This window comes from Andrographis paniculata, unplaced genomic scaffold, assembly GCF_009805555.1.
Source record: "Andrographis paniculata isolate CXL003 unplaced genomic scaffold, ASM980555v1 Contig32END, whole genome shotgun sequence".
NCBI classification, from domain to species: Eukaryota; Viridiplantae; Streptophyta; class Magnoliopsida; order Lamiales; family Acanthaceae; genus Andrographis; species Andrographis paniculata.
In genome coordinates this window covers 6,342,491-6,369,175 of record NW_026137565.1, presented here as the reverse complement: position 1 = coordinate 6,369,175, position 26,685 = coordinate 6,342,491, and the positions used below count along the sequence as shown (strand labels likewise).

At 36.3% G+C, this 26,685-nt stretch overlaps 6 protein-coding genes across 14 annotated transcripts; 3 read left to right on the top strand and 3 right to left on the bottom strand.

The window, feature by feature from the left end:
- Positions 1 to 416: 416 nt before the first annotated feature.
- LOC127247184 (uncharacterized) lies at positions 417 to 7,681 on the top strand. Of its 3 annotated transcripts, XM_051268923.1 has the most exons (15): positions 1,663 to 1,782; positions 2,222 to 2,487; positions 2,577 to 2,793; positions 2,882 to 3,070; positions 3,347 to 3,477; positions 3,633 to 3,777; positions 3,895 to 4,154; positions 4,569 to 4,693; positions 5,757 to 5,800; positions 5,933 to 6,064; positions 6,159 to 6,236; positions 6,751 to 6,833; positions 6,921 to 7,043; positions 7,179 to 7,239; positions 7,335 to 7,681. In XM_051268923.1, exons 3-15 carry the CDS (start codon positions 2,671 to 2,673, stop codon positions 7,497 to 7,499), a joined length of 1,659 nt encoding a protein of 552 aa, XP_051124880.1. In that variant the 5' UTR covers positions 1,663 to 1,782; positions 2,222 to 2,487; positions 2,577 to 2,670; the 3' UTR covers positions 7,500 to 7,681. The 3 variants fall into 3 exon arrangements, with proteins under 3 accessions (XP_051124881.1, XP_051124879.1, XP_051124880.1); XM_051268924.1 differs by lacking the exons at positions 2,222 to 2,487; positions 2,577 to 2,793 and adding an exon at positions 417 to 656 and having other exon boundaries at positions 1,652 to 1,782; XM_051268922.1 differs by lacking the exons at positions 2,222 to 2,487; positions 2,577 to 2,793 and adding an exon at positions 417 to 670 and having other exon boundaries at positions 1,652 to 1,782.
- LOC127247185 (uncharacterized protein At4g22160) lies at positions 7,465 to 8,143 on the bottom strand. The gene has a single exon (XM_051268925.1). It carries the CDS (start codon positions 8,109 to 8,111, stop codon positions 7,764 to 7,766), a length of 348 nt encoding a protein of 115 aa, XP_051124882.1. The 5' UTR covers positions 8,112 to 8,143; the 3' UTR covers positions 7,465 to 7,763.
- On the top strand, positions 7,998 to 17,398 carry LOC127247183 (DEAD-box ATP-dependent RNA helicase 13). 4 transcript variants are annotated; one of them, XM_051268921.1, is made up of 17 exons: positions 7,998 to 8,056; positions 8,129 to 8,204; positions 9,183 to 9,443; positions 9,834 to 10,160; positions 10,939 to 11,117; positions 11,203 to 11,397; positions 11,551 to 11,727; positions 12,246 to 12,625; positions 12,846 to 13,026; positions 13,562 to 13,684; positions 13,757 to 13,873; positions 15,186 to 15,290; positions 15,649 to 15,789; positions 15,912 to 15,977; positions 16,715 to 16,873; positions 16,964 to 17,045; positions 17,141 to 17,398. In XM_051268921.1, the coding sequence occupies exons 3-17, from the start codon at positions 9,251 to 9,253 to the stop codon at positions 17,209 to 17,211; spliced, it is 2,496 nt and encodes an 831-aa protein (XP_051124878.1). In that variant the 5' UTR covers positions 7,998 to 8,056; positions 8,129 to 8,204; positions 9,183 to 9,250; the 3' UTR covers positions 17,212 to 17,398. The 4 variants fall into 4 exon arrangements, 3 of the variants coding, with proteins under 3 accessions (XP_051124878.1, XP_051124876.1, XP_051124877.1); XM_051268919.1 differs by having other exon boundaries at positions 8,000 to 8,056; positions 9,102 to 9,443; XR_007837831.1 differs by lacking the exons at positions 16,964 to 17,045; positions 17,141 to 17,398 and adding an exon at positions 16,555 to 16,637 and having other exon boundaries at positions 8,000 to 8,056; positions 9,102 to 9,443; positions 16,715 to 16,843.
- A 736-nt stretch (positions 17,399 to 18,134) lies between these two features.
- On the top strand, positions 18,135 to 20,248 carry LOC127247278 (plant UBX domain-containing protein 4-like). Its single transcript, XM_051269066.1, has 4 exons — positions 18,135 to 18,343; positions 18,604 to 18,892; positions 19,073 to 19,168; positions 19,661 to 20,248. The coding sequence occupies exons 1-4, from the start codon at positions 18,204 to 18,206 to the stop codon at positions 20,030 to 20,032; spliced, it is 897 nt and encodes a 298-aa protein (XP_051125023.1). The 5' UTR covers positions 18,135 to 18,203; the 3' UTR covers positions 20,033 to 20,248.
- An 8-nt stretch (positions 20,249 to 20,256) lies between these two features.
- Positions 20,257 to 24,923, bottom strand: LOC127247277 (O-fucosyltransferase 15-like). 3 transcript variants are annotated; one of them, XM_051269065.1, is made up of 10 exons: positions 24,174 to 24,923; positions 23,134 to 23,223; positions 22,955 to 23,054; positions 22,776 to 22,837; positions 22,555 to 22,643; positions 21,983 to 22,103; positions 21,756 to 21,899; positions 21,283 to 21,617; positions 20,845 to 21,085; positions 20,257 to 20,741 (listed from the first exon to the last, which is right to left on the bottom strand). In XM_051269065.1, exons 1-10 carry the CDS (start codon positions 24,771 to 24,773, stop codon positions 20,433 to 20,435), a joined length of 2,091 nt encoding a protein of 696 aa, XP_051125022.1. In that variant the 5' UTR covers positions 24,774 to 24,923; the 3' UTR covers positions 20,257 to 20,432. The 3 variants fall into 3 exon arrangements, with proteins under 3 accessions (XP_051125022.1, XP_051125020.1, XP_051125021.1); XM_051269063.1 differs by having other exon boundaries at positions 23,205 to 23,223; positions 24,174 to 24,289; XM_051269064.1 differs by lacking the exon at positions 24,174 to 24,923 and having other exon boundaries at positions 22,955 to 23,050; positions 23,130 to 23,181.
- A 194-nt stretch (positions 24,924 to 25,117) lies between these two features.
- Positions 25,118 to 26,403, bottom strand: LOC127247279 (chaperonin-like RBCX protein 1, chloroplastic). Of its 2 annotated transcripts, none has more exons than XM_051269067.1 (6): positions 26,223 to 26,403; positions 26,045 to 26,139; positions 25,803 to 25,920; positions 25,664 to 25,680; positions 25,465 to 25,527; positions 25,118 to 25,305 (listed from the first exon to the last, which is right to left on the bottom strand). In XM_051269067.1, exons 1-6 carry the CDS (start codon positions 26,356 to 26,358, stop codon positions 25,240 to 25,242), a joined length of 495 nt encoding a protein of 164 aa, XP_051125024.1. In that variant the 5' UTR covers positions 26,359 to 26,403; the 3' UTR covers positions 25,118 to 25,239. The 2 variants fall into 2 exon arrangements, with proteins under 2 accessions (XP_051125024.1, XP_051125025.1); XM_051269068.1 differs by having other exon boundaries at positions 25,118 to 25,302; positions 26,223 to 26,397.
- Between the last annotated feature and the right edge of the window lie 282 nt (positions 26,404 to 26,685).

Sequence of the window (26,685 nt, the reverse complement as noted above, 5' to 3'; positions counted from 1 at the left end):
TTATTTTGGTTTTAGAGTTTATTTTAGTAAAAAATATTAGTCCTTCGGTCTTTTTTTTTTTATTTTTTTTTATGTTTATTTAAAATAATTGTTCTATTTTTTTATTTAGTAACTATGTTATTTTTATTTTATAATAAAATTATTATTTTTTTCATAAACTCCTATTTATTATTCTAAATTATTATTTAAAATTATTCAAAAATAAAATAATTTAATTTTATATATTATATTTTTTATTCTTTAATATGCAAAAATTGTTATTATTGTTTTTAATATTATTATTATCATTATTATTTTTCATTATGTAAAAATTAGGTGTGAACTTACTTGGAGGCAAAGTTTCATATTGGGATTAATGCCGAAATATAAATAAATTTAGGGCGTAAAGTGGAATTTCGTACGATTCACCGACTCTCACGAAGAAGGGTATAAATTCGCAGTACAATAAGCTGTCGTTGATTTGGCAATGCGGAGGCGTACTGTGTGAAGCAGTGAAGCGCGAACCAGACTCTTACCTTCGGGAAAATTCTGCTACGTGAAGCGATTGGCCTTGCTCCTATGTCGTCGATTAGGCGCCTTGCTCGAGCGATATCAGCCGTCAAAGCCTTAAACCCTCGTTTCCCCGTCGTTCCGTCTTTCCAGCTCATCCCCTCGCTGTCAGTGTATAATGGTTCGAGGCCGTTCTTTTTGTTTAACATCTCGTAATTTGCTTTCAATCGTATAGTTGGTATATATGAATATTATTTTCTAAAGGTTTGATTTCGGTTTCAGCCGATATCACATCGAACGGAAATGATTAACTATGTATATTGAGCGGCAAATTCGTTCGTTTGGGGTTGTCCTCGTTATTATTTCTGATTTTTTCTCCAAAGAAACAATTAATTCACTTAATTCGATATTGGGTTGACGGGGAATTCTGTATGTAACACGATTATGCGATCTTATGACAGTACATCATGTATTTCTGACTGGATGATACCTTAAAGAATGCTCTAGTGTTTGTTTATTAACGATTGTATTTCTGTTAGGATTTTTGGTCGCGATGGTATGTTATTTGAAGGCTATTTACACACTCAGCATATATCATTCCCGGGGATATGTACCAAAAATTTAAGATCCTCTTGGATGAGATGTTTTACCAATAAAATGGGTATATTTAAATAAATAAATAAATAAATAAAAACTTAAAAAAAAAAAAAAGAAACTCTCAAAGAGAACATAGAAGTCTTCTGACATTATAAATATTTTTTCGGGGGCGGATTCAAAGTAGTCTTTTGCATGATCTGTTGGTTTCATCTTACCTTAAGTTTACTGGAAGCGATGTAGTAATTCCCTCCAAAAATGGAATATAGGGGAAAGGTACAGTGGTCTTGTTTCTTTGTGGCTCTGTGTGGGATTTGTCAAGATGGTTGGTATTATTTTTTTATTGATATTTACTGGTTGACAGCTTTGGAAATTGCATTTTTTGACATGTGAATTGCAACTGCATCATGTACATTGTTTCTATTGTCTTCTGAATTGAAACAATTTGATAGGATGCTTGTTTATTTCTTTCCACCCCTCTAATATTTTAGAAGTTTTCGTTTTATGCATTGGAAAATGATTTATCGTTTTTTCATGCACCAGTGTACTTAAAATTTTGTATGATCAGGTAGATTTGAACAGCATCGGAAAGCATATGGATCAGAACCAAAAGAGTTTCACAAACTCCCTGTTCAGATGGCCTTAGCTGGATTGCTTGGTTTTGGAATGGTAGATGTTGCATATGCCGATAGTGATGAGGTCAGCCCACGATACTTCATTTTTGCCCTCACACACTGAAGGGTTTAAATGGTTGTGTTGCATGATGTATTCTTGTGTTTAGTGCGACTCACTTTTTTGATGGAGATACGTGCCTTTACAATGTGAACGGAAAGCTTGAGCGGCATAATATGCCATCTATAGCAAAAATTGCATGTCATATGCGTCCTTGTTGGAACTTGTTAAAGAAGGTTCCGAAGCTCCATCTTAAAATCAATTGACAATGAAAGGAATTGCCTTGACTCTCTTTTAAAAATAAGTAAAGTAACGTCAATTTTTGTGTATATAAAAAATGAAATAATATATTCGACCTGATCCTAATGTGTGTGTTTGTTTTCTAGTTTGCTTTATATATATATATATTATAAACATTTTACATAAATGTATTTTACATCATAATTTATTACATATTTATAAATAGGGTAGCTCCCAACATTTTATTGATGTGGGACACTTAACACTCTCCTCAAGATGATATCCATCACGAAATCGAATTCTAACTAGGATCAATATCATATTCAATATGAACACTCATGGCTCTGGGGCTCTGATACCATGTTAAGAATAACAAGAGATCTGTGATTCAATCTCAAAACCAATTGGCAATGAGAGGAGTTGCCCGTGATCCTTATAAATAGAGGAGCTCCCAACATTTTATCCATGTGGGACACTTAACAGAACTCTTTGGTAAGATTCCTTTGGATATCTACCACCTCATTTTATTTGAATAAGGAAAATGAATTTTGATCTCATTGAAATTCCACTTCATTAAGCAGATCTGTAGTCTAAGGTCACCATGTTAAGTCACAAGCTTTCAGTTGGCTACCACTAAGATTATGTCTGGAAATCTCATGATCAAAGATCCAGAGGATGAAAAGTTATACTTACTATGTTCGCTTGAAATTTATGAATAATTTTTGGAGCAAATACAAGCAGAGATTGGGTTTTGATTGTTCCACCCAACCCTACATGCGCATAATTCTTGCCAAACTTGTAATGTATTGGTCCATGCAATAAGTTCCTTACTTATTTGTTGGAAGATGAATTGCTCTGATGTAGTCTCAAACAATTCTATTTGTAGGCAGTTGCTAAAACTCCCCCACAGCCCGAATCTGCACCTGAAACTGGGAAAATTCCTCATTCTGAATCTAATCAGAATCTGGATGAAATAGCAAGAAGAGAGAAGGCACGGTTAGAAGAAATACTTAGGAGCAAAGGGGGCCAAACTGGTTTTTATCCTCGTTTTATAGTTTCTGTGAAGGGCCAAAAGGTTGGTAGAGTTCTCCAGTTATTTGTAGGGTTTCTATTTTCTTCCCTCTCTTAGTGCTTACCATGTTCAGAATGAAGACATTGTAAAATTTAACTTTCAGTGAGCAATATCATGAAGCCTCTTCAATATTTATTTACATTTATACTTTGAGTTCAGAACTCTATGAAGATGTTATAAAATTTATTACCTTTCAGTGAGCCATATCATGAAGCCTCTTCAGTATCTATTTACATCTAAACTTTGAAGGAGCTTTTGCTGACATATTCTCATGATTAGGTGAGAATCAGATTTCAAGTTCCTGCTGCTTGTGAAATTCCGCTTCTAATAACAAACCTTGTTTCACGCCTTGGGGTTAAACCTGAAGACAGTAGTGTTGGATCCGACATGATATTGCGAGCTTGGGACAGGTTTCTATGTGATATGTTTTGCAACTGTCCTTTATTTCTAGTTAAAGTTAGTACACTTTATATTTTTGTTCTGGAGCATAATACTTGGATCTTCTAATTCTATGCTGTAAACTGCAGTACCTCTTAGTAATCTTTTTTTTTTTTCTTTCTTTCAGTGGAGTTGCTTGGCAATTGACACTCACTCGCCCAAAAACTCAAAATAAAATAAGTTCCCTCCAACTTCAACCAGAGGACAACAATGTGAACAATGGGGAGTTGTGCATTCTCCTGTTTCGACCACTCATTAGCTCTGATAAAACAGTCAGTTCTTACAACTAAATAATTCTCCCTCAGTTTTTTAATTTTATTCCAGACTATAATGTGTTGATCGTCCTTCTACTAGTGTTGTGATTGTAATGAAAGGTTGCCTATATGCAGGAAATTGAGTTCATGAAGCAAGGGAGTTTCACTTTTGAGGAGCTTGATGCGCTGGCAACTGTCTTACAAATTTCTGGGCAATCGAGGAGCTTAGAAACTAAGCCAAGGGGAGATACTACTCGACTCCCGACAATCAACAAAACAATATCTAGTTTGGAGGGAATGGGTGTTCGAGTTTATGGGCTCGAACTACAAAGTGCCAAACATGGAAAAGTGGATATATCATGGGATAATATTGCTGGTTATGACAATCAAAAGAGGTGTGGGCTGTAGCTCTTTGGTGCCAATCCTTGTTTACTTGACCATGTAGTAGAGAAGTTTAACATATTGAGTTCAATGCCAGTAAAAAATATTTTCTTCTTTTCAGTAGGTCTGTCCACGAACTGTGTGAATTGATGGTTTGGCCTTCCACTTATTTGGTAACTCTAGAGTTTTTGATATATGTATAGGTCCCATTATATTTGTCCATGCAACTTGTGGCTTTTTGAATGAATCAGCCAGAATTTTTAACGTCATAAATATTGTTGGTGTCCATTTACTTAGTTCCGTTACAATTGTTCAAATATATTTGAATTCGTATAATACTTTATTATTGTATGTTTTTTCTTTGATCTCTTGTAATCTATGGGAATGCAACCATATTTCTTATAATTTTCAATTGTTCAATCTTGTAGGGAAATAGAAGATACCATATTGTTTGCTCTAAAGAGTCCTGACGTGTACGACGATATTGCTCGTGGCACGCGATGCAAGTTTGAGTCAAACAGACCACGTGCAGTGCTTTTTGAAGGCCCACCCGGTAAACTGCTCGAATCTATTGTGGGGTGAATTGACTTGCTTTTGACATTTGAATAACACTGAAATTTTGTGTTCTGTGTGTATTACCATATCATATGTCTGCATATTCTCTCCTTAAAATTTGCATTAGGAAATTTTGGCACTTAATTTTTCACATTAATCTAATACGATTTTTGTCATTTTTATGTTTATGTTGAGTTTGATAAATGATCTGTTTCTAAATCTATCTAGCACCATTTTAATTGCATACTAGTAGGCATAAGCTCTATTGTTTTAATCTTCTATTTAGGTGACTTATTTGGGATAGTTTATAATGATTGGCTGATTGTGACAAATGCCCAAATTTTCTGAAAGTGTTGTTCTCTCTCTGTGCTGTGTTTGATGTATGTTCTTAATAGCCTCTTAGAGTTAAGTTTCCAGATTGATTAAAATTACACATGCTGCTGCTATTTTCATATTATGCTGAATTGTTGATGTAAGTTTTGATTCCTCTGAAGTTAAGGTATTAGTGAAATTGCTTGTGCGTGTGCTTCTAGTTTCTATTGTTTCTTCAAAGTTTTGATATTTGTCTGTTTCTGATAACACGAGAACTTAAGAGAACCAAAAGACTAAACTTTATTGATAACCAAAGAAGAACTATTCTTCCCGACTAAGCCGAAGCAGTGAAACTCAAGGAAATCAGAATGCTAATAATGTTTCAAAATAATACTTAAATACTAGGGCAAAACTACTATGGGCCTAGCCCAATCAACCTAACAATTTATTCAAAATAATCAAATAAGAAAATAAAGAATTGAGATACTTAATAATAAGCTTAGGCTTCAGGTCATTGTCACAATTAGTCCAAAGCGCACTTGCTCTTTCTTCCATTGTCGTGAATCAACTTTTAGCTGCGCCCACCGCGTACTCAGTTTCTAGTTAAGTCATGTTTTATTTTATCTGGGCGGGATAATTGCTCATGAATAAGTACTACCATTTTCCCCCCACTAATGTGAAAGTGTTGAGCATTATGAAATAATCAAAATTACCTTGGCAAAGTTCTTACAGAGTGAGTTTGGTTTCAGGTACAGGGAAGACATCTTGTGCTCGTGTAATTGCCACTCAGGCAGTACGTACTGTTGTCTCTTCAATCTAGCACATTGATTTGATTTTTAACATTATTTATGATTCTTCTGTATTTGGATGGTTTCTGCGCTTGGGAAAAGAATGTTAAATGAAAATTCATTGCCTTTTATGACAGGGTGTCCCACTGTTATATGTGCCATTGGAGATTATAATGTCTAAATACTATGGTGAAAGTGAGCGTTTGTTGGGGAAGGTGTTTTCACTAGCTAATGATATTCCAGATGGCGCAATAATTTTTCTAGACGAGGTAATTTAACTGCAGATGGAGGTCATATGTGCTTTAAACCATCATCTGCTGAAAATTTGCAAACCTATCATTTGTTTTGTCGGGTTCGTTGTAGGTTGATTCTGTTGCTACTGCACGTGATACTGACACACATGAAGCAACACGCAGGGTTCTTTCTGTTTTATTACGACAGGTAACTCTAATCGAGTCTTTCCAGTTGTGACAAGAAAATATTACATTGTGATTGGTGGAACAATTACATTTGATCTTTGGTTCCCTGTTTAGAACAAGTTTTTGGCAACCATTATAGGAACTTAATTGAGGCTGAAAAAGAAATATTTACCACCCCTACCAACTGTGCTTCCAATTCTTAAGTTGCAATACATCTCTAGTGTTCCTTCTGCTGTAGCTCCCTTGCTTTTGAATAATCTGTGGCATTGGCTTATATATATTATTTGGTTTTACCTCTCCTCTTCTTTATTGAAGGCTTTTGTATTACACTTCTGCATTACAGTTTCGATGCTACGGTTTTTCTTGAATACATAGTTTTATTATTCTTGCTTGTTTCACTTCCCAGCCTAGTTCTATATATTCCTCTTTGTCAGAAAGTGTACAAGATTCTCTTATGGTGGTGTTATGATAAAATTGGTGATGATTTAATAGGATAAAGTGTTTGGTTTCTCATTTTTAGATTTTTGGTATCTCAGATTGATGGGTTCGAGCAAGAGAAGAAAGTAGTGGTTGTTGCTGCAACCAACAGAAAACAGGACCTGGATCCTGCTTTACTTAGGTAACTCACAGTTGCTTCTTGTTGCCTGATTAGCACCACATAATTCTCTCAACATTGTCTCCTAACCTGCCATTCATTTCCTTTCAGCCGATTTGATTCTATGATCATCTTTGGCCTGCCGGATCATCAGACACGTGAAGCAATAATAGCTCAGTATGCAAAACAGTTGACAAAATCTGATATAGCTGAACTTGCCACTGCTACTGAAGGGTAAGTTTGAGAGATTGAATCAAACTTGAAGATGAGTTGTTACTTTATTCTTTTCTTAGTTTGAAGCTGTGAAGCTGGGAGATGATACCCTTTATTTATGTTTTACTTATCATCAATTCATATTTCTGCATGCAGATTGTCCGGCCGCGACATAAGAGATGTCTGTCAACAAGCGGAAAGGCGTTGGGCATCAAAGGTACCATCAAGTCTATATGAATAATGTCTTGCTCCATCAGCGAGCTTCAATTCATTGATGTGGAACATCTCTAATTTCTCCTGTTGTACAATTAGATCATTCGTGGACGAGAACAGAACAAAGAAGAAGAGAGCTTGTTTCCTCCCCTTGTGGAATACAGTGAAAGCGCACATAAAAGGAGAATGGCCATTATCGATTTTTCCAACCACCGGCGAAGCCCCAACCCTCTTTCAAAGAAGCCTCAGTTCGACTTTCTTTAAAATTTCAGTGTGAACTATTTATAGGATTTACCCTTACAGAGAACAAGCAGTCATCCGTAATAATGAGACGATTAGGCATACATAAGTATATTATTGGATAGAATATCCCATGAATATGCCACTCTCCTTAGTGGCTATGCTTATTGTTTTATCAATGGAGAAATGAAAAGTAGTTCGACACAGGCTCTTGACTAGAACCGCATTTTTTTATGGTAGATCTAACATTATAAACTAGTACATGCTCTGTTGCAGATTACAGTTTTATCAAGGCCGTGTATTGTTCTTCTTCTGATGATGGACAAATGAAGCAATCTGGGACTGTGTCTGCAACATCATCTGAGCAATCTCATTCTCCACCCGTGCTCTCCTCAGCTGTGCCTGCAACCAGTCAGCCTCTCTTTTCTTCATCATTTCCAGCTGTGCGAGCTCCATCCTCAGCATGGAGTCGGCTACAACCTGGAGGCCTGCTATTGTGCTTGTGCTGGAGTTGTAGGATGACTCGGAGCCCTGTCCACGTTGAGGTTCGCAATGATTGGTGTCGTCGGCAGGACTTTTGGGTAAGAGTTGGCCATCAAATGTGTATTTAAGAGGATTGGTGCGTCTGTAATCCATTTTTGTTTTGGTTCCAGGAAGTTGCTGGTGATGAAGGGGAGATATGGAAAGGCAGTCAGATCAGCAGATGCTTCATCACTTTGAAAAGTTAAGGTCAGAGTGCTTTTAAAACCTTTTGAAGTGGGCAACCAAAAATTGGCCCCCCACTATTTGGTACTGCATTCCCAACTCCTTTCTAATTGCAATATACCACCACTGAAACTGAATAAAATTAATAAGAAAATTTCCATTTATTCAACATTAAAAAGTAATTCCATCTGTAGGCGTAACCCATAATTTTTTAAGTTTTATTTCTACATTTATTAGGCCAAGGTTGATCTTAATTTTATAAAATACAGGGTTTAGAAAGAAGGGTTGTATTTAAAATATATATATATATATTACTGTGTCTAATTTTAGATTTATGTTATTGATAACATATAATATAAAAATTATTATCTTTATTTAAAATATAAGCATCTGGCTGCATCCAACATAAAATGGCTATTGTACTGGGCTGGGCCCAAGCATATAAAAGCTGGTTAGATTTGGCCCATTAAATAGAATGGATTGGATCGATTGGTCTATGTTAATTTGGATACAGGATTATAACGAATAATATTGTATTTATTTAATTGTAATATAAAACAAATATTTATTTGATATGTTTATCAATAAATACAGATATTACACAATATATAAATTAAGGAAGGTACCCGCTTTATTGTATAACTGAATTTTTTAACCCAAAAGTTGAGCCCAGTCAATATTAGGTCTTAAAAATTTATAGGTAGGCCAGAGCGCATCGAGAATTGGATTCTTTCTTAAACCCAATCTTGTTCATCTATGGTCTCACCAAATCTTCCGAAATTTGTACAAGAAAAATATCCAGTAGCAATTCTTAAAATAATAATAACTAATTTCACAAATCATAACGGTTTAGGCTCTTGCTTCAAGTCCGGTGACTAATTTCTCTAGATTGTGATTAGGGTTATTTTGCTCCCCTGGCAGCTGTATTCTATTTTTTGGCCTAATCTACGATACCAGTCCAAATAATTAGGCCCAAGTCGGACTCTCTAACTCTCTGAACAGGAACTCCCACGAAAGAAACTATACGGAGTTCCGCCGTGGAGCATCAGTAGCTTGTTTTTCGCATTCCCATGTCGACAATGGCGTCCGCAGGCTCTTCTGAGAGAAAGAAAACCAAGCGAAGCTCAAGGAAACGAGCCTGGGTTGAGTCGGAGCAGCAGCTTGAACGTTTGAATTCACTTCCATGGAGCTCGTCGCTTCCAGAAAGTAATGGCGGCGAGGATGATTTCTCTCTTTTTATGGGTTCCAACGAACTCGAAGGAGGTATTTTCGAGAAATTTCTGTTAATAATATGTGCTATTGTGTGGAATCTTTTATTGGAATTTTAGTTGGTCACTTTTTATTTTATTTTATTTTTGTAGTTGTGTTATTAGAGGCGAACTGTCTTACTCGTTTTCGAGTTGTTGTTGTTTCTTGCTTGTTTATCTGTTTGTTTTTCATCTTTTTGGTTGACAGGTTGATTTAATATATGTTAACTTTTGTTGCTTACATTCATTTGATTTACTATGAATTTTGTGTTTCTATCAACCAATGCGTTCTGTAGTAGAGTCTAGATAAGGGAAAATGTTAACTTTGTGCACGAATGTATCTGAAATCAATTCAATCGTACACGTGCTATCTTCCTCATAAACGCTCAATTTTTCACCGATGCAGGATTTCTTGGTCTTGAGGAGATTGATGAATCTGAGTATGGGTTGGAAATTCCTGGTCTCAATGTAGAAAATGAGACGAGCAAGTTGAAAAGAAAAACAAAGTCGAAGAAACATAAGATAAATGAAGGTGATGTTGATGATAGCTCCAGTGGTGAACCTTATACTGAACATGGTATTGAAGCTGGACAAAGTAAAGGGAATGAGAATGATGAGAAGAAGGACAGAAAACCGAAAAGGAAGAAGAAGAAGAAGAAGAAAACAGATAATAATAAGAGAAATGATCATCAAGAGAATGCTAGTGCAGACGAAGAAGCGAAGCAGACTACTGGTTTGTATTATCATTTATTATATTTTTTTCATTTTTCTTCTTCTTGTAGTCGTTCAGGACAAGTGAATTTATCAATATATTTTACCGTTAATAATGGTTAGCCTATAATGTTTTTTGCAATTCAAATTCAATGGCCTTTTGGATGGGCTTTTCCACTAGTTATAGTGGAGGTCTTCCCTTAGAAAACTTCAATAGCGTACTTCTTAGACAAAAAAAACTGATGAAATTTGTGGTTGAAAACAATAGGCTGATATTTTTTGTGTGATTGTTTTGTTCAGTTTCTGTTTGTTCATTTCATAGCAGTTGGCTGCATAAATTTCAATGACTACAAAACAAATAATTATCTGGAAATTTATGTGAAGCTCAAACACATGATATTGATAGTTCAACTATTTTGGCCTTTGTTGGGGATAATTTACTTTAGTATAATTAAAGCTTGTCTTTTGTTTAGAATTTTTTTTTGATAATATCACTATTTCAAGATACTGTGTCCCCTACTCAAGTTGTTGGTAGATTAAAGTTTTAACTCCATATAATCTTATTTGCTACTGCCTGTTGATTATTAAATGCGTGTGTGTGAATAGCTTTCTAAGTGCTGAATACACTGGTATGATTTTCATCTTAATGGAAAAAGTTTATGGCTTCTCCATCAATTTAAGCAATCATAATTTTGTGACGAAAAATCTTTTTTAATAATGATCTGTTTAGAGTGCTCATATTGTTGAAGTTTCAGTGAGTCTTACATAGTGTGTTATTCTATATGAAAAATCGACTTCAGATACTGATGGGAAGGATAATGATATTGGTGAAGAGGATCCCATTGATGAAGAAGAGTATTATGCATGGAATGGACTGAGGCTTCATCCAATGATTATGAAATCAATATACAATCTCAAATTTAAAGAGCCTACACCCATACAAAAAGCCTGTATTCCTGCTGCTGCTCATCAAGGGAAGGTTGTTTACTTATCTGTGAATGGACACAGAAGTAAAAATATCTATTTCTGATGCCATATTATGACGATAATTATTGGCTTGACAGGATGTGATTGGAGCTGCAGAGACAGGATCTGGTAAAACTCTTGCCTTTGGTTTGCCAATCTTACAGAGGCTTCTCGAAGAACAAGATAAAGTGGAGAGGGTTCTGACAGTAAAAGGAGAGGCAAATGAGAGAATAGCTCCACATGGTGTCCTGCGTGCACTAATTGTTACGCCGACAAGGGAGCTTGCACTCCAGGTGAGAATTTACTTCTTTCGTTGTGTTGTTTGGTGTTCAAGCAAATTCTTGTTTGCTAGAACTCTTTCGAATTCTTATAATTTTATTTATTTATTTGTTATTTCAAGTTAAATTAATGCAATATGTCCGTTAACAAGTCTCTTTGCACTGAAGGTCACTGATCATCTCAAGATGGCAGCATTAGGCACCAAACTTAGAGTAGTTCCTATTGTTGGCGGAATGTCAACAGAGAAGCAGGAGCGGCTTTTAAAATCTAGACCTGAAATTGTAGTTGGAACACCTGGGAGACTGTGGGAACTCATGTCAGGTGGAGAGATTCATCTTGTTGAGGTAAGCTGAACATGGCCCCAAGTTGGCTATTTCAAGGGGAGTTCACTTAAATGTCTGTTATTGTTGGGGCTTACTTTTTCTCATTTAGAGGTACTCACTAACTTTCCTTGCTTACTTCTATTTGTAGAGGAGTGACGGTGGCATACACTACCTGTGTATAACATGATGTCATTGAAATTCATTATGCTAACAGGACAGTGACATATCATAAAAATGCAACAATAAGAATTTTTGTTAAAGATGCACTTGGATGCTTCATGATTTCATCATGGTGGCTATGATTCTGAGTCTCTGACACCCCCACTTCAATTTAAATGACTTCTTCATTCTGCTTGGTTTGTTTTGTTTTATTTTTATAATTGAATCTTTTTGGCTTAGGAGTTCCCCTATTGAATGTCCTTAATTGAGTCATTGACTACAGGATGAAGCAAAATTGCTACCAGTTGCCTTTAAAATGTTTGGTGTTACATTTCCTTTTGAAACAAGTATCATGCTGGTTCATATTTTGTTAATTGCAGCTGCACTCCTTGTCATTTTTTGTGCTGGATGAGGCTGATCGCATGATTGAGACTGGTCATTTTCGTGAGTTACAATCTATAATTGACATGCTTCCAACAAACAGAGAATCAAATGACCAGCACGCACAAAATACACAGAGCTGCATGACAGTGGCAAATGTCCAGAGAAAGAAAAGACAAACCTTTGTGTTCTCTGCAACTCTTGGCCTTTCTGCTAATTTTCGAAAAAAGTTGAAGCATGGATCTCTCAATGCCAAAAAAGATGAGCTTAATTCAATTGAGACTCTCTCTGAAAGAGCAGGAATGAGGGCAAATGTTGCTATTGTGGATCTTACAAATGCTTCTATTTTAGTTAACAAGCTCATGGAATCAGTTCTTGAGTATGCTTCTTTCCCTTTGATATATTAATATATGGATCACTGTGTCTTTGTGCTGATCATGCTTTGTGAACTTCCTTTTACTGCTAGAGTTAAACCCCTTCACTTCATTATAAAACACATTCCTTCCTTTTCTGGCTCACTATATAACTTCATCTTCCTATACTATATATGTGTACATATTTATTTATTGAGAGAGGTTCACATGGATATATGGTTTCAGGTGTAGGGAAGAAGAAAAAGAAGCTTATCTATATTATATATTAAATGTGCATGGACAAGGTCGCACTATTGTCTTCTGTACTTCAATAGCTGCTTTACGTCGCATTTCTTCACTGTTGTGTATTCTCAAGATAAATGTATGGACTCTGCACTCAGAGATGCAGCAACGGGCACGATTGAAGGTTAATATCTTCATAGCTATGCTATTGTGTCTTGATGTGCTTTAATCTGAGGCCATTTTTATTTTATTCTTGTGTGGAAATATTTCAACAACTACAACATTACTGAGGATTACAATAGATTATCGGAAATATAGGTACTAATTTCTCACCCACCAGAAGAGGGAAGTCATCTAACTGTATTTTTTAATTTGATATATAATACAGTTACCTTGTTTTACGAGTTATGCCTTTACGGAAAGAATTTGAGAATGTTATCAGTTATTACATGATTTACCATTATACCAAATTACCTATGGAGTTGTCTATGTGACTGGAAGCTTTTACCCAAATGAGATAACTTCTCTCTGCTATGTCTGAATTACACTATACAACTTCACACCTGTATGTTGGAAATTTGACATTTTATAATAGAGTAAATTCGATTTTATTCCTGCTTTATGTTTTAAGGATGTCAACATATCTGTTCTGATGGATAGAGACCTTTTCCTCTGATGCTTTGCTTTGGTTTGCCTCTTATGCTTTGTGTTTAATGCAGTCAGTGGACCGTTTTCGTGAAAATGAACATGGCATACTTGTTGCTACAGATGCTGCAGCTCGAGGGCTAGACATTCCAGGAGTTCGAACTGTTGTTCATTTTCAGCTTCCACTTTCAGCTGAAGTAAAGTCTTTACCATTTTTCCACTTTTAGGTTATCTTCTTATAAATTATTAAGAATGATTTATTGATATAGGTATATGTTCATCGATGTGGAAGAACAGCCAGAGCTTCTAGTGATGGGTGCAGCATTGCTCTAATCTCACCAACTGATGCATCAAGATTTGCAGCACTGTGCAATTCCTTTTCTAAGGTACTCGTATTTTAGATTAATACATTAAAGAAAAAACATGATTGGTAATTCAGCATTGAAGAAATGTGTTAAAAACGCAGAAAAAGGTCAAACTTAAAAATCAGAAATTGTGTTGAGTGACTCTAAAGTTGCCGTTCCTTTTATCCTTGGAGCAAGTCCCCAATGGCAGTTGGAATTGGAGATTAATATTCTTCACCATGTTATGTCAATGCCCTTCTCTCTGCTTTGCTTACACCCCTTGCTGCACATTTTTTTGGCTAACCATTTTTCTGAAGCATGCTGTGCAAGGGCTTACCAATCTTATTATTTGTCTTTACTCTATTGTATTTCTCTCTGAATCTTGTTCCTCCTTTCTTTTTTTTTTTTCTTCTTTTCTAATCTATTACTTTTTCTTATCCCAAAATAAATAAATTAATAAATAAATAAATTAGTAATAATAATAATAATAATAATAATAATAATAAAGGAGAACAGAAGTAGCATTGTTGTTAATGGGTTGTTTTAAGTCTATGAACAAAATGTTAAAAAGTCTCAAAAGTATGTCTCTTTAGCATTTAGGCTAGGTCTTACCTAGAAATTATCTGTTGTAAGAAATATTGTTAAGTTTACTTGCCTTCCCACTTAAAGCTCTTTATTCATGAGATAATTACATATTGCTATTTTGAACTTTAGATTCTTTGCTAACATCCTGTGACTATGAACTTATAATTTAGTGCTTTATTAGTTAGAGTTAGTATGATGTTAGAAACTACTTTAATGAGTTAATGAATTTTTATGTAATGTTGTATTATTTAATAGGCTTATATGGATAATGCCAGTTAAAGAAGGCAGCAAGTTGTTGGCTATAGCGAAGACAACTCATGCTTGGATAAATTTTCACCCTTCTCATCTTTTTAATGGACCTTCCTGATGGTTGTTTGTGAACAAGTAGGGCAGTTATTTCAAGAGTGCATAACCAATATAAACCCTTGCACTATTTTACGTTGTACTGTGACTGAAATGTCCTTCCTAGGCCAGTGATAGGCTATATTTTTTGGTATTGTATCTGTGCATATCGTTCTTGTGCTTATCAATGAATGATTAGCATGGAAATTGTAAGGGGGCTTTTGGGCAGCATTACAGAGAAGTTTCCACGATTTGTGCTTAATTAAGTTGTCCACGGTGCTTCATTGCTCTCGACATGGTTTATTAATATGCTCTGAACTAAAATAATGTATTAATGTTGCATGTGAAAGCAAGTTGACTGAACTTCACGAATTTGTCTGGTTTTACTTTTTAGCTGACATGTCTTGATAACTTCTGTGTCACCCAGGAAAGCTTCCAACGATTTCCTGTTGAATCCTCGTACTTGCCGGAGATTAAGAAACGATTATCTCTTGCACATCAGATAGATAAAATTGTGCGGAAGGAATCACAGGTGATAAACCTCAAATGGTTACTGTTTCTTCTAATTAATCATTATATCCTTTTTAAAACGAGGAGGACGTAGAATAGTACAACTCCCTGCAATAGCCCATGTCTGTTTTCAAGCCCCCCCCCCCTTTTTTTTTCTGGATATAATTGCTTGTTTGGAATAGTCTAATTTGAAAATACCTCAATATTGCTGAGCCTGATCATATCTAGACTCTAGAGTTCGTTTTCGAGGTTGAACTAGTTGCCACCACCCTCCTTCAGTAAAAGCGGATCTGGTTACTATGTGATCTTATATTCTGCTTTAAATTAATATATATTATTGAGATACTAAGTGCAACATCATTTGCAACTACTTTCCACAGGAAAAGGCTGAGAAGAATTGGTTGGAGCGAAATGCTGAATCCATTGAACTTGTTCTAGAGGAGAATGATAGCGAGGAGGAAAGAGTTAAGAAATACAGGCAAAAGAAATCCAAATCAAATCAGTTGAACAAGTTGCAACAGGTATAATCTGACTATATTCACTTTTGTTTAAACTTTCATCTCTTGTCTTAGGATATAAAAGGGATGACCTTTTATTTATATAATACCATCCTTGTTCTGAATATCATTCCCTAAAATTTCAGGAGCTCAATACACTACTTTCAAAACCACTACAGTCCCGAACATTTTCAAGGCGCTATTTAGCTGGGGTAAGTACATGGATTTGCTCTATCACACACTAACTGTGAATAACCTCATGCACACTCTCAATGCAGTAAAATCTCTCCATCCTAGACGCTGTTGACAATTTATTAATCAGTTATTTAACTTGTCAGTTTGTTTCATGTGCACTTCATCATTAAAGATATGCTTTCCAGGATTTTATCAGTTGTAGACTCAAAGCTTAAGCATGTCTACATAAATGAATTAATCAATTGCTACACTGTTTGTCAACATTTCTTCTCACTGATGAGCAAGCTGTACTAATGGAATAAAACTTGGAGGGTAGCATATATATATATATAATTATATATATTATTTGTTATTCATGGTTTTGTGTAATTTCTGAAGAACTTGTTGTAGCTTCCTTTATTTGGATTTTATTTACTTATGGAGACGCCAATATTCATATAAAATAAGCATTCATTTCATTTTAGCGCTGGAAGTATTTAATGTTTGATCACTGGTTGAATAGTTCTCAACAGGCATCTAGATTATATTAGAAATCCTCCTATATAGTCTTCATTCGAAGGATAACTTTTGACAATACACCATAATTATGCTCAGAATTCAGGTCTCTAAAGGACTATTTGTGAACCTGCGGTGGTGTTCCAATTCTGGTTTTTCCTTCTATGTGCATCCAATCATAAGTGAATCAGATTTGTAATTTTGATTCTGTAATTAAAACTTTCATTTCAATGGTGTTGATTGATTGAACCATTTGCAGGCTGGTGTGACCCCTCTTCTTCAACAACAATTCGAAGAACTAGCAAGGCAGAAACCTGGTGACGGCAGTACATCAGAGCAAATCAAAAGGAGAAAGCTGGTGGTCATAGGCCAAGACTGTGTGGAACCACTTCAGGCATTGAAGAGTGCTAGTAATGAGGTAATGTTGATCAAGACTTCATGTTCCTATCTGCATCTTCTTATCTGAAATTTTCTTCTCAAGTTCTGATATCTGGTATCATGTTCTCAGGAATGCTTGGATCTGAAAGAGATTGCCGAAAAGCGAAAGAACTTAGACAACTTAAGAAGGAAGAGGAAAGAACAGAAGAAACGTAACTCCCTTGTCTTTCTTGCAGCATTCTTCTTCACTCAATCCAACTTTGTTTTAATATTACAAGTTTACAATAACTGTGGTGATTCTCACCAGGTTTGCACGAGCAAAGGAGAAAGCAAAGGAAAATGTTGAAACAAAATCGTGATGGCCCCAATGACAATTAGTAGCCCCCACATCATCATCAATAGGTTATTTAATCTGTCTCATTACATTTTTTTTTTTTTTGGGTTTGTTTTGGTTGTTATTTGTTTTATTGCTTCTTACCCATTGTTGTCTCAGAAGTTCTTATTCTTGGACGCACTCATCTAATGTGCTCTTCTTTTGTATTAGAATTTATTAATTACTAGTCTATACATAGTAGTCTGTCATTGAATTGGATGATTTTTTTTGTATTTGAGAACAATACATTATTATTATTATTTAAAGCAATTATATAATGATTGAATACATTAGTATATTCAAATAGTTTGCATAAATAAATATTATTTACAAAAAATTATGTTATTTAAAAATTATTGAGAATGTTTTTAAATTCATTTTGAAAACAATAGTCTTTTTTAAAAAAAAATCCAAATAACATAATGTAATTTTCTATGGCACTATCATAATTCTCAAAAATTAATTACAAATACTAAAAATAAAAAAATATAAGGGAACACATTCATTGTATTAAAAACAGAAAAATATAAAAATATGCTCCTGTTTCATCAGGAGCAAAGGGGCACCGACCTAAATATCAGAGGTTGAGGGGTTCGGGTAAGATTACAGTTTTATTTTCATCTGTCTATTTAATTAATAAATGTTTTATTTATAAATTTTATTTTTTTATTAAATTAATTTACAGTAATAATTAATTATTTATTTTTATTATATACGAAATAATATAATATATAATACAATACAATACTATAATAAATTATTATTATTATTATTAAGTGATCCGCAACAGACCCACCCTCGTGGCGGGCCAGCCCACAGTATGTATGGGTGGGTCATTGAGGATGGCCCAATCAGTGGAGGGGTAAAATAGGAAAGGAATAATTACATTGTACATACGCTATAAAATTCCCTCGACACGCATCTATTCGCTCCTGTTTCTCTCTTTTCTTCGTTACATATTCGTGGAATCACAGTCTGATTCTTTCGCCACACGAATATGTCTTCCCGTGATAAGAAACCCTCCGGCAGCCGACCCGGCGGCATCCGAACCCTTTCCGACCTCAATCGCCCATCCGCTCCCGACTCCGACAGTGATTCCGATCGCCCTCAGGAGTACTACACCGGTGGCGAGAAAAGGTCGTATTTTGTTTCTCAACACTACATATTACGAATATTTATTTATCTTTAAATCTGGCTGGGTTTTGCTTTCTGTGGTTGTCTGAAATTCACTTGTTTATGTTAATTTTGTTGTTATCTGAAGACTTGATTTTGATCTGTATCTAATATTTGGGAGTACGGATATATACATACATATTCGATTGTTTTAGTTCTAAGAAACATTCTTGAGATTATTTCCCTTATGGGTTTACTGAATTTCTCATCTATAATAATTTCAGCGGCATGCTTGTGCAAGATCCATCCCAAGGTCACAATGAGGTTGATGCAATTTTTGAGCAAGCTCGACAATTGGGTGCAGTACAGGGTCCTGTGGAAAATTTTCAACCATCTTCTAGTTCGAGAAGCTTCTCGGGGACTGGAAGGTTGCTTTCAGGTGAAACTGTACAGAATGCTCCACAGCAGCCAGGATCTGTTGTGCACAACATTGTTTTTTGGAGAAATGGATTCACTGTTAATGATGGCCCTTTGAGGAGGATGGATGATCCTGAGAATGCTCAGTTTCTTGAGGTAAAAAGCAATGGAAATAAACATAACAGGGATGAAGACTTAAGGGCTAATTGAAACTGAATTGTTGTTTTACAGTTGCATTCTTTTTTAGGGTGTTTGATTCTTATAATGGGTCAAACCTTGAATGATTTAATTGATGCATTTTTATGTAATGACTTGTGTAATGTTTTCGTATTGCAGAGCATCAGAAAGTCTGAGTGTCCTAAAGAGCTGGGACCTCCTGATCGGAGATCTCCTGTTCATGTTAATCTCATCAGGAGGGATGAAAACTTCCCTGTAAGTGCATAGCCATTTTGTCTTAACCTGATATGTTCATCTTGGTACAAGCAGATGGATATTGTTCTTATTCCGTATCTATCAACATTATATGGTTATTCAATTGAAGTCCCATTTTGAAGCTAACTTTCGGGCCATGTTTTCTTGAAGAATCGACTTCCCTCCTATTGTCATATCTTGCACTTTTCTCTCATTAATGGAATAGAGATGTGATTTCTATGAAACAACTATTAACAAGCTTTATATATACAATTGTTTATAGTTATTATCGACCATTTCCTATTTTGGGGAGTCCTGTCAATAGCTTAAAATAGTGAATTTAAATGACGTATGGTAAATACATGGTTTAGAGTTTCTGTTAATGTCATGGACGATAATCTTAACCCTCGGTAATATTCTATCGGCAATGGCTTATCTTCTTAATTCACAGGTTTGAACCTACAAAGTGATATATTAATGGGAAATTTCTTATACTTTTGGTTTCTTTTACAGGAACCCGATGTTTCTCAAGTTCCATTTCAAGGAGTGGGAAGAACTCTCGGAAGCAGCTCTACTACCGAATCAAATCCTGCTTCTGCTACACTTCTCAGTGCTCCGCCCCCTTCCAGAGGACTTGTGGTGGATAGCTCACTGCCATCGACTTCTATTCAGCTTAGGCTCGCCGATGGAACCCGAATGGTTGCACGCTTCAACCACCACCACACAATCGCTGATATCCGCGCCTTCATTGATGCGTCCAGGCCCGAGGGATTGAGGTCGTATCAACTGCAGACTGTCGGATTTCCTCCCAAGGTTCTGACTGATCTCGACCAGACAATCGAGCAGGCCGGACTTTTGAACTCCGTCGTCATTCAGAAACACTAAGCAGCTACACAAATCTCTACTCTCCTTATGTACTAGACTCCCATCATTTTCTTCTTCCAGACATACTTTTGCTCCTAAAAGATAAATGACCTATTCTTAATATTGTGCTGATATGTTGTTCTTAGTATTTGCGTTTCTTCATGGGCACTCTATGGGTGAGCCAAAGATTCTATTTTTCCTTGTTTATATTCATCACTTTGTTCCTATTTTAGTTAACTCAAGCATTTGCACAAAGATTATGAAGAAACACTTGTTTAATTACAATGAATGAATGTTTACAATTTGTTACATGAATGAACCTCAGATGTCCTAAGACCCAAATCCACAAATCGAAAAGAATCAAACATAAAAACACAAAAATTTTGAATGCTCCTGACCAAAAATTTTCAAGATCACAACTCTATTCTGTATTGCACATACAATCCTGGCATCGAGGATATCTGTACACGCTTCTTCCCACGGGCCGCGAGAATACTCGTTTGTTTTGTCGAACGGCTTTTCTCACTCTAGTCTCGAAGACTTTCCACTCTATCGTGTTGTTTCTTTCGAATATGTCCGCAAGCCTGCGCTTGTTGGGCCGTATGGTTGGCATTTTACCTCCGCCGTAATATATCCGATAACCGGCTATTAAAGAAGAAAACTGGCTCCCGGAATCTGTCATGGCAAATACATCAGCAGCTGTGCATACTATGAAATCGAGCGCCGCCAACTGCAAGAGTTTGAAATTTTCAGATTATGATGAACTTGTGCATACTCATTACAAGGTTTTGTACAGAAAATTAAGGTAGGGTAATGAATAGAGCAGAATTTACCTGAGATGAGAAATTCCCAAATGGTTCGATTTCGGCCGGCGTGAGCAAGTTTTCTTTGGTGACCAGATTAGGGAACAAGGTAGTCAATGCATTCAATCTGGAATATCCCCCGTAAATATGGGAACCGGCGAGGTATATGTGGGTTCTCCGGTTGAAACCAAGGGCGGCAAGCATCAGCACAGTCTCCTCTGGCATCAATGGACAAAGTCCTTCCGACCTTAATTGCTTCGGGGAAGGAAGCCTGCATGATATTGATCTTTTAAAACTATTGCTCACAATAGAAAATTGATTAGATGCTGCAAATATATATTCAAAACAACAAAAAAATGCACTTTTTAGGACTCATGTAAGTAATATGCTCGGCACAGAGACGTAATCAATCTCCAACACATGCTGACATTCTTGAGTAAAAAGAAACTTTATAAATATGGCACATACTTTTTTGTTTTCTTTTGTTCCACCAATGCAGGGAAATGGACTTTCCGATAAGCCTCCAATTCATGTCTTTCCTCTTCACCTCCACCAAATTCACATAAAGAGTGGGCAACCATGTCAATTTCGAATCTCAGATGCAAAGCCAGGTATCGTGATTTTTTAGGTGGACTATCTTTTTCTCCCTTCTTTTTTAACTGTGCATATTGACCGACAAGATAGGGGTCCAAATGCCCCAAACCCGTATCATTTTGACGCATCCTTCGAATAAGCATGGCACCAGTTTCTTGTATTTTGGGGACAAATCTCAAGGCATGGAAGTTGCATCTGCACCGAAGCCTCTAGATGGCGTACTTTAATTAGGAGACAAAGTGACAAATAAAGAATGAAAATTTAAGTGAAAGAAAAAATTGTAGCATAAAGAAAATTAGAAACAAGGTTATATTCATAAATGGCATTAATTAGCAGGCCTAGAGTACCTGTAACTCATGTGGCATTGGATCAGATGCCAATCTGTTACCAAATCCAACAAAGTGAACAACTTTGTTAAGATGCAATATGGGAAGAATGTATTTCAAGTAAAAACTAGGCTTGGCCTCTTTAATGACATCTGTGTCCATAACCTGAAGTATAAGCCAACATGATCTGAAGATTTAGTGTTGGAAACTAGAACCGCCTATTTACTTTACATCGATATAGATCTCACCACACTGCCAATGGCCTCTAAATCTAGTGACCGCAGCTCTTCTGGAAGTTCCTTGACTATTGGGATATCATCCTTTAAGTAGTTGATGAAATGTTCCTCCTGATAAATATCGCCGAACTGACTAAGAAATTACAGAATTTAGCCATCAAATTTCCCCTCAGAAACATACAAGAAATATGTAAAATTAGAGTGAATATATAGCTTTCAGCTGAAGATAAAGAAGATATAATCTTATTAAGCCACAGATTCAACATTAGAATATCATATGAAAAGTACATGCAGAGAACTTGACAATAAATGGAGAGTGACATGCTAATATAGCTTAATGTATGGCTAATGATGCCAAGTTAGCGTAGCATTATGTATTGTAATGGGTGAAAGGAGTATAAAAAATTAAAATTACTCAAGTGTTCTCTCTGAAGTTATGAAAAACTGAATAATGTGCTCGGAGGCACAAATTTGGTTACGTAATTTTCAGCAAAAGTATGCTTGCATTGATGCAAATTCTTAAAAATGTCCAGCATAAAACATACACATTCATAGAAGTTTTATTAAATTAAAAGGTACTTCACCTAGCATCTTTCCATACGCTGCTGTACATGAATTTGGGGAGAACAAGAGTGGCATTAAGTAATCTAGCCACAGCAACGGCATTGCAAACCTGTTGGCAATATCACCGAAGAATTTTTCATACTTCCAACAAAACGGGTTAGAAGGAGAAGTACTATATGAAATTGATATTTCTCAAAGTTGAGATTGATTCACCAGGAAATCAGAGACATGGATAACTTACAGCAACTCGCTGCTGATTTATTCCACCATTTGCAGTGACCATTATATAGCCGTTTTTACCCTCTGCAATTGATAAGATAGCATTAGTCTGTAAAAGTTAATGCAGGCATAATTAAATACTGGATTTAGATGGCATGTAGCATATTCAAACACACACACAAAGAGAGGGGAGAGAGATACCACTTGGTTCCCAATTGCGTATGTGGGAGCAAGGGGTCCAAAATGAAGACCGAGCATAAGGTTCCAACCACAAGTCCTTTGGCTCTGGCTTGCGCTCTCCCTAAAACATCAACACAAAAAGACCATAAATTTCCATGAAACATAATTAACAACCATCAAACTTAAAAAGGAGAACATGCCTCAGCTAAAGCATGAGCAGCCTTAGCCAAAAGCCGCGCATAAATAGTTTTCTGTGGTTTTTTCACTCTACCAGTTTTTTGCAGTTCCTCCTGCATCCATAATAAAACAAACAGACATTCTATAATGATTGGATAACACTCATATTAAAAACATGGAATTGAAAATAAGAGTGTGCTGCCTTCTACACTTGCACAAATAAACTATAAAACTAGCATCACTTTGGGATGAGCTAAGTCTTTGCAACATTCTCATCCAATCTGAAGGGCAACACAATACATGCAAAAGTACATCAATTAATTCCAAGCACCCAGCAACCCTGTTTTTCATGAAAGTGCGCGGCAAACTGGAATGGATAAAAGGGTACATATGATCTTCATAAACTGACAATAGATAGTTAAATTATCCTTCTGTAAAGCATTTATTGTAGTTTAAACCAATATGCTTGGATTCAAGATGAAGAACAAGTTCTTCCCTCAAGATTTTCTACAAACTTCCATTTGCCAGCTATCTTACAGTAAAACAGGCTCTAACTCTTATAATCAATATACTGAAAAGAAAACAGAAGTGAAGCATAGCCTTCTCTCCTTCAACTTCCATCTACGCAATGTTAAAGAAAAGCATTAAGATATAGCAAGAACCTCTTTAGGTCAATATAAAGAACATCAATTTTCTTTCCCAGGTCCAACAAATGCTTTTAACACTAAATGGCCGCGCCAGCCAGCGACATTAATCATCAACTATTGCTTCCAAATAAGCGAACACCGGAAAAAGTTTCAATTCTACGTCCTGGTGCAACAATATGAGTAAATTACATTATTAGCTTTTTCTTATGCAGACATCTAAAAAAATCTCACAGGTCCTTCCAGATCACAAAGTCGCCAGCTTCAGTTTTCTGAAGTTGAAAAGATATCCAAAATCCATTCTATATATTCACACCTTTTAGTCTTGCTGACCCACAAATTCAATACACAACAACATTGACAAAACAGGTATATATATATATGTATATATATATAAAGAAGGAAAGAAAAGAACATACCCGGATGAAGACTGTGGAAGAGTTCCTCTTCAAGAACCTCAACTTGACGCCATCACGTAAACGAGCAGGCTCTTGGATCCGGGAAATCATCCACCAATTTGTCAAGAAAAAAATTCCCAACAACACCGCCAATCCTAGCGTTGTCCTTTTCCCATACCACGCCTTCTTATTAGATTTCCTCATTTTCTTGGGCTCGGCGCCGAGATTTCCGTTCGGCGGCGAGAATGGATGAGCAGCTGACGACGATTTGGACGGCGGAGAAGGCATCGGATTTCTCGGCGAAAGGCTCATTCGGGTGGTGGAGCTAATTAGGCTTCGGCCGGGAACCCAAGACCCTGATTCATTTGCTAATCCGTCCTCATCGTCGTCACTGGACGCATTAGCACCTCCAGATGAGACGATTTCAGACAGGGCGGAATTGGGCATGTTGTAGCAGCACCACTTATATGGGTTTAGAATGGATTTACGGATGCTCTGCCCTGCCCTGTCGTCGAGGGAAGACGGACCAAGGCTATGGAAAAACGTCAACTTCGGGCTTGCCGTCGGATTCTCGGACACTTCAATTGCTTGTGGGGGCGAGATTCTTTCATCCTTCACCATGGGTCAGGTAGGTCCCGTCCCAAACTGCCAGCTTTCTCAATTCCCTGTATTTCCATTTAGCCCCCTCAATCCTGCACAATATCAATTGGATCCCCGAATTTTGATTTCTCAATCGGGGCAACATTTATGATTTGATCCACAAGAAACATTTTACCAGATTTGTCTCCTTTTTATAGAGCAGCCTTTTTGGGTCTTTATTTAGGCAATAAAGGTAATAAAAATGTGTGTATGGTGGTGTGCGGGGCATTCCTGAGTTCTAAGGGACCCTTATTTATTACTAATGCTATATTTATATGGAATTTATTAGTATTCATTATTAATTTTAATATGAAGAGAACTCCAAATGGCCCTCAAGATGTGTATATACATTATAGTTTGAGTTCGGTGCTATATTTGTAACAATACATGCACACTGATAGTCGCCAGAGCGATACTGTCGCTGCAGAGAAGATGAAAACATTACTGCTCACGTTGTGCTTGTTTCTGACACATAATCCCTCATCAATCTAATGTTACGTTCTTCCACCATCTGCTATTATCATAAAACACTCACAATCAGTAGGTGTCACAGATTAACCAGCTATAGCATAAGCAACATAGACAAGAAAATGACGCAAGTGATGCATATACATACATATATAAAAATATATATGTATATATTGAAGAAGATGAGTGGTGTGCATGGGTTAACCTTTGTTGACAATCGTTTCAAATTATCCCATTCAAAATCATTCTTGCAATAGGCAGATCGAACCTTTTGTCAGACACCAAAACATTCATTGTGTTCAGAAACATATACAGCATATATATGAAGGCAGTTAGTTAAAAAAAAAAAACATATGTGGAACAATCTGGAGTTTTGAGAGAAGCACAAATGATATGGCACTGACCTCTAATATGCGCAGAGCTGTATGTCATTAAAAAAGCAACAATAGAGATATCAGTTTGCGCAAATAATAAGGTACAGTAAAATCATGGTGAGTGCTAATAGTATGCTGTAAAGCTCATAATCAGAAGCACACTACGCACCTAAACTTTTGTGTCTGGATGATTCCCTCATCAATTCAGCGCAGAACCTATCCCCATCGCTCAGCGAATGTTTTTCTAGGAACTGCATTAAATCTGCATGCGCCTCTGGGTTGTAGCTCTGTATTAATAAATAAACTCATTAAAAACACCACTTATTGATCGCTAATCGAGAGTAGAGACTCCGAAAATAAAGGATCGAGCGCGCTCGCGAGGATGCTACGAAGAGAGAAATCTAAACTAACCTGAAGCTGTGCATTGACAATTTTAACTGCAACATAAGTGAAGAAGTCGTGAAGGTGCTTCGCTGCTTTAGATTCAGGCGATGCCTCTCCAAAACCTAAAAAAACGAACACCAGCACGCAATTACAAAATTTCATATCCAACCAATATGAAAAGCTGTGCAGCCATGCGCGCACCTACCAGGCACATACATCTTGTGGCATTGGAGAGGAGCTGTTGATTTCCTGGAACTGAAGACAAGAGACCTATTTGCGCCAGGCGATTTTGGTAGAGAAAAAGGGAATTGAGGAGCAGAGAACACTGTAGAGGATTCCATGATTGCAGTACAGAGCTGTTATCTGTATGTATGTATGTATGTTCATATACGCGGTCCCTGCAAAAATATCTTTGGTCGCCTTCTGGAAATATATAATAAAAAATCTCTAGCTTAGCTGGCAGGCTAAAATCAATTAAATCGGACCGCATTCGAATAGAATCGGGTCGGGTCGGGTCGGGTCGCCCCACAAAATATAATTTAAATTCTAAACTAATTTAATATTGGTGTAAATGCGATTTAAAACAACAGGTGTTATATGGAAAACGTTCATCTAATATAAAATTTAATGAATAATATTTTTATATTTATTAACATTTCTTCCAAACA

Bases quoted from the DNA above. Each gene is read 5' to 3' on its own strand.
- LOC127247184 (XM_051268922.1), top strand. From the start codon at position 559: ATGTCGTCGATTAGGCGCCTTGCTCGAGCGATATCAGCCGTCAAAGCC. The intron at 4,155-4,568 runs GTGTGGGCTGTA...TCAATCTTGTAG, and splicing joins GGTTATGACAATCAAAAGAG to GGAAATAGAAGATACCATAT. The intron at 6,065-6,158 runs GTAATTTAACTG...GGTTCGTTGTAG, and splicing joins CAATAATTTTTCTAGACGAG to GTTGATTCTGTTGCTACTGC.
- LOC127247185 (XM_051268925.1), bottom strand. From the start codon at position 8,111: ATGGATTACAGACGCACCAATCCTCTTAAATACACATTTGATGGCCAA.
- LOC127247279 (XM_051269067.1), bottom strand. From the start codon at position 26,358: ATGGAATCCTCTACAGTGTTCTCTGCTCCTCAATTCCCTTTTTCTCTA. The intron at 26,140-26,222 runs GTAGGTGCGCGC...TCGTTTTTTTAG, and splicing joins CCACAAGATGTATGTGCCTG to GTTTTGGAGAGGCATCGCCT. The intron at 25,306-25,464 runs GTTAACCCATGC...TTATGATAATAG, and splicing joins TGAAACGATTGTCAACAAAG to CAGATGGTGGAAGAACGTAA.
- LOC127247277 (XM_051269065.1), bottom strand. From the start codon at position 24,773: ATGGTGAAGGATGAAAGAATCTCGCCCCCACAAGCAATTGAAGTGTCC. The intron at 23,224-24,173 runs GTATGTTCTTTT...TTATGGATGCAG, and splicing joins CTTCCACAGTCTTCATCCGG to GAGGAACTGCAAAAAACTGG. The intron at 21,900-21,982 runs GTGAGATCTATA...CTTATACTTCAG, and splicing joins TAGAGGCCATTGGCAGTGTG to GTTATGGACACAGATGTCAT.
- LOC127247183 (XM_051268921.1), top strand. From the start codon at position 9,251: ATGTCGACAATGGCGTCCGCAGGCTCTTCTGAGAGAAAGAAAACCAAG. The intron at 9,444-9,833 runs GTATTTTCGAGA...TCACCGATGCAG, and splicing joins TTCCAACGAACTCGAAGGAG to GATTTCTTGGTCTTGAGGAG. The intron at 17,046-17,140 runs GTAACTCCCTTG...GATTCTCACCAG, and splicing joins GAGGAAAGAACAGAAGAAAC to GTTTGCACGAGCAAAGGAGA.
- LOC127247278 (XM_051269066.1), top strand. From the start codon at position 18,204: ATGTCTTCCCGTGATAAGAAACCCTCCGGCAGCCGACCCGGCGGCATC. The intron at 18,344-18,603 runs GTCGTATTTTGT...TAATAATTTCAG, and splicing joins TACACCGGTGGCGAGAAAAG to CGGCATGCTTGTGCAAGATC. The intron at 19,169-19,660 runs GTAAGTGCATAG...TTTCTTTTACAG, and splicing joins GGAGGGATGAAAACTTCCCT to GAACCCGATGTTTCTCAAGT.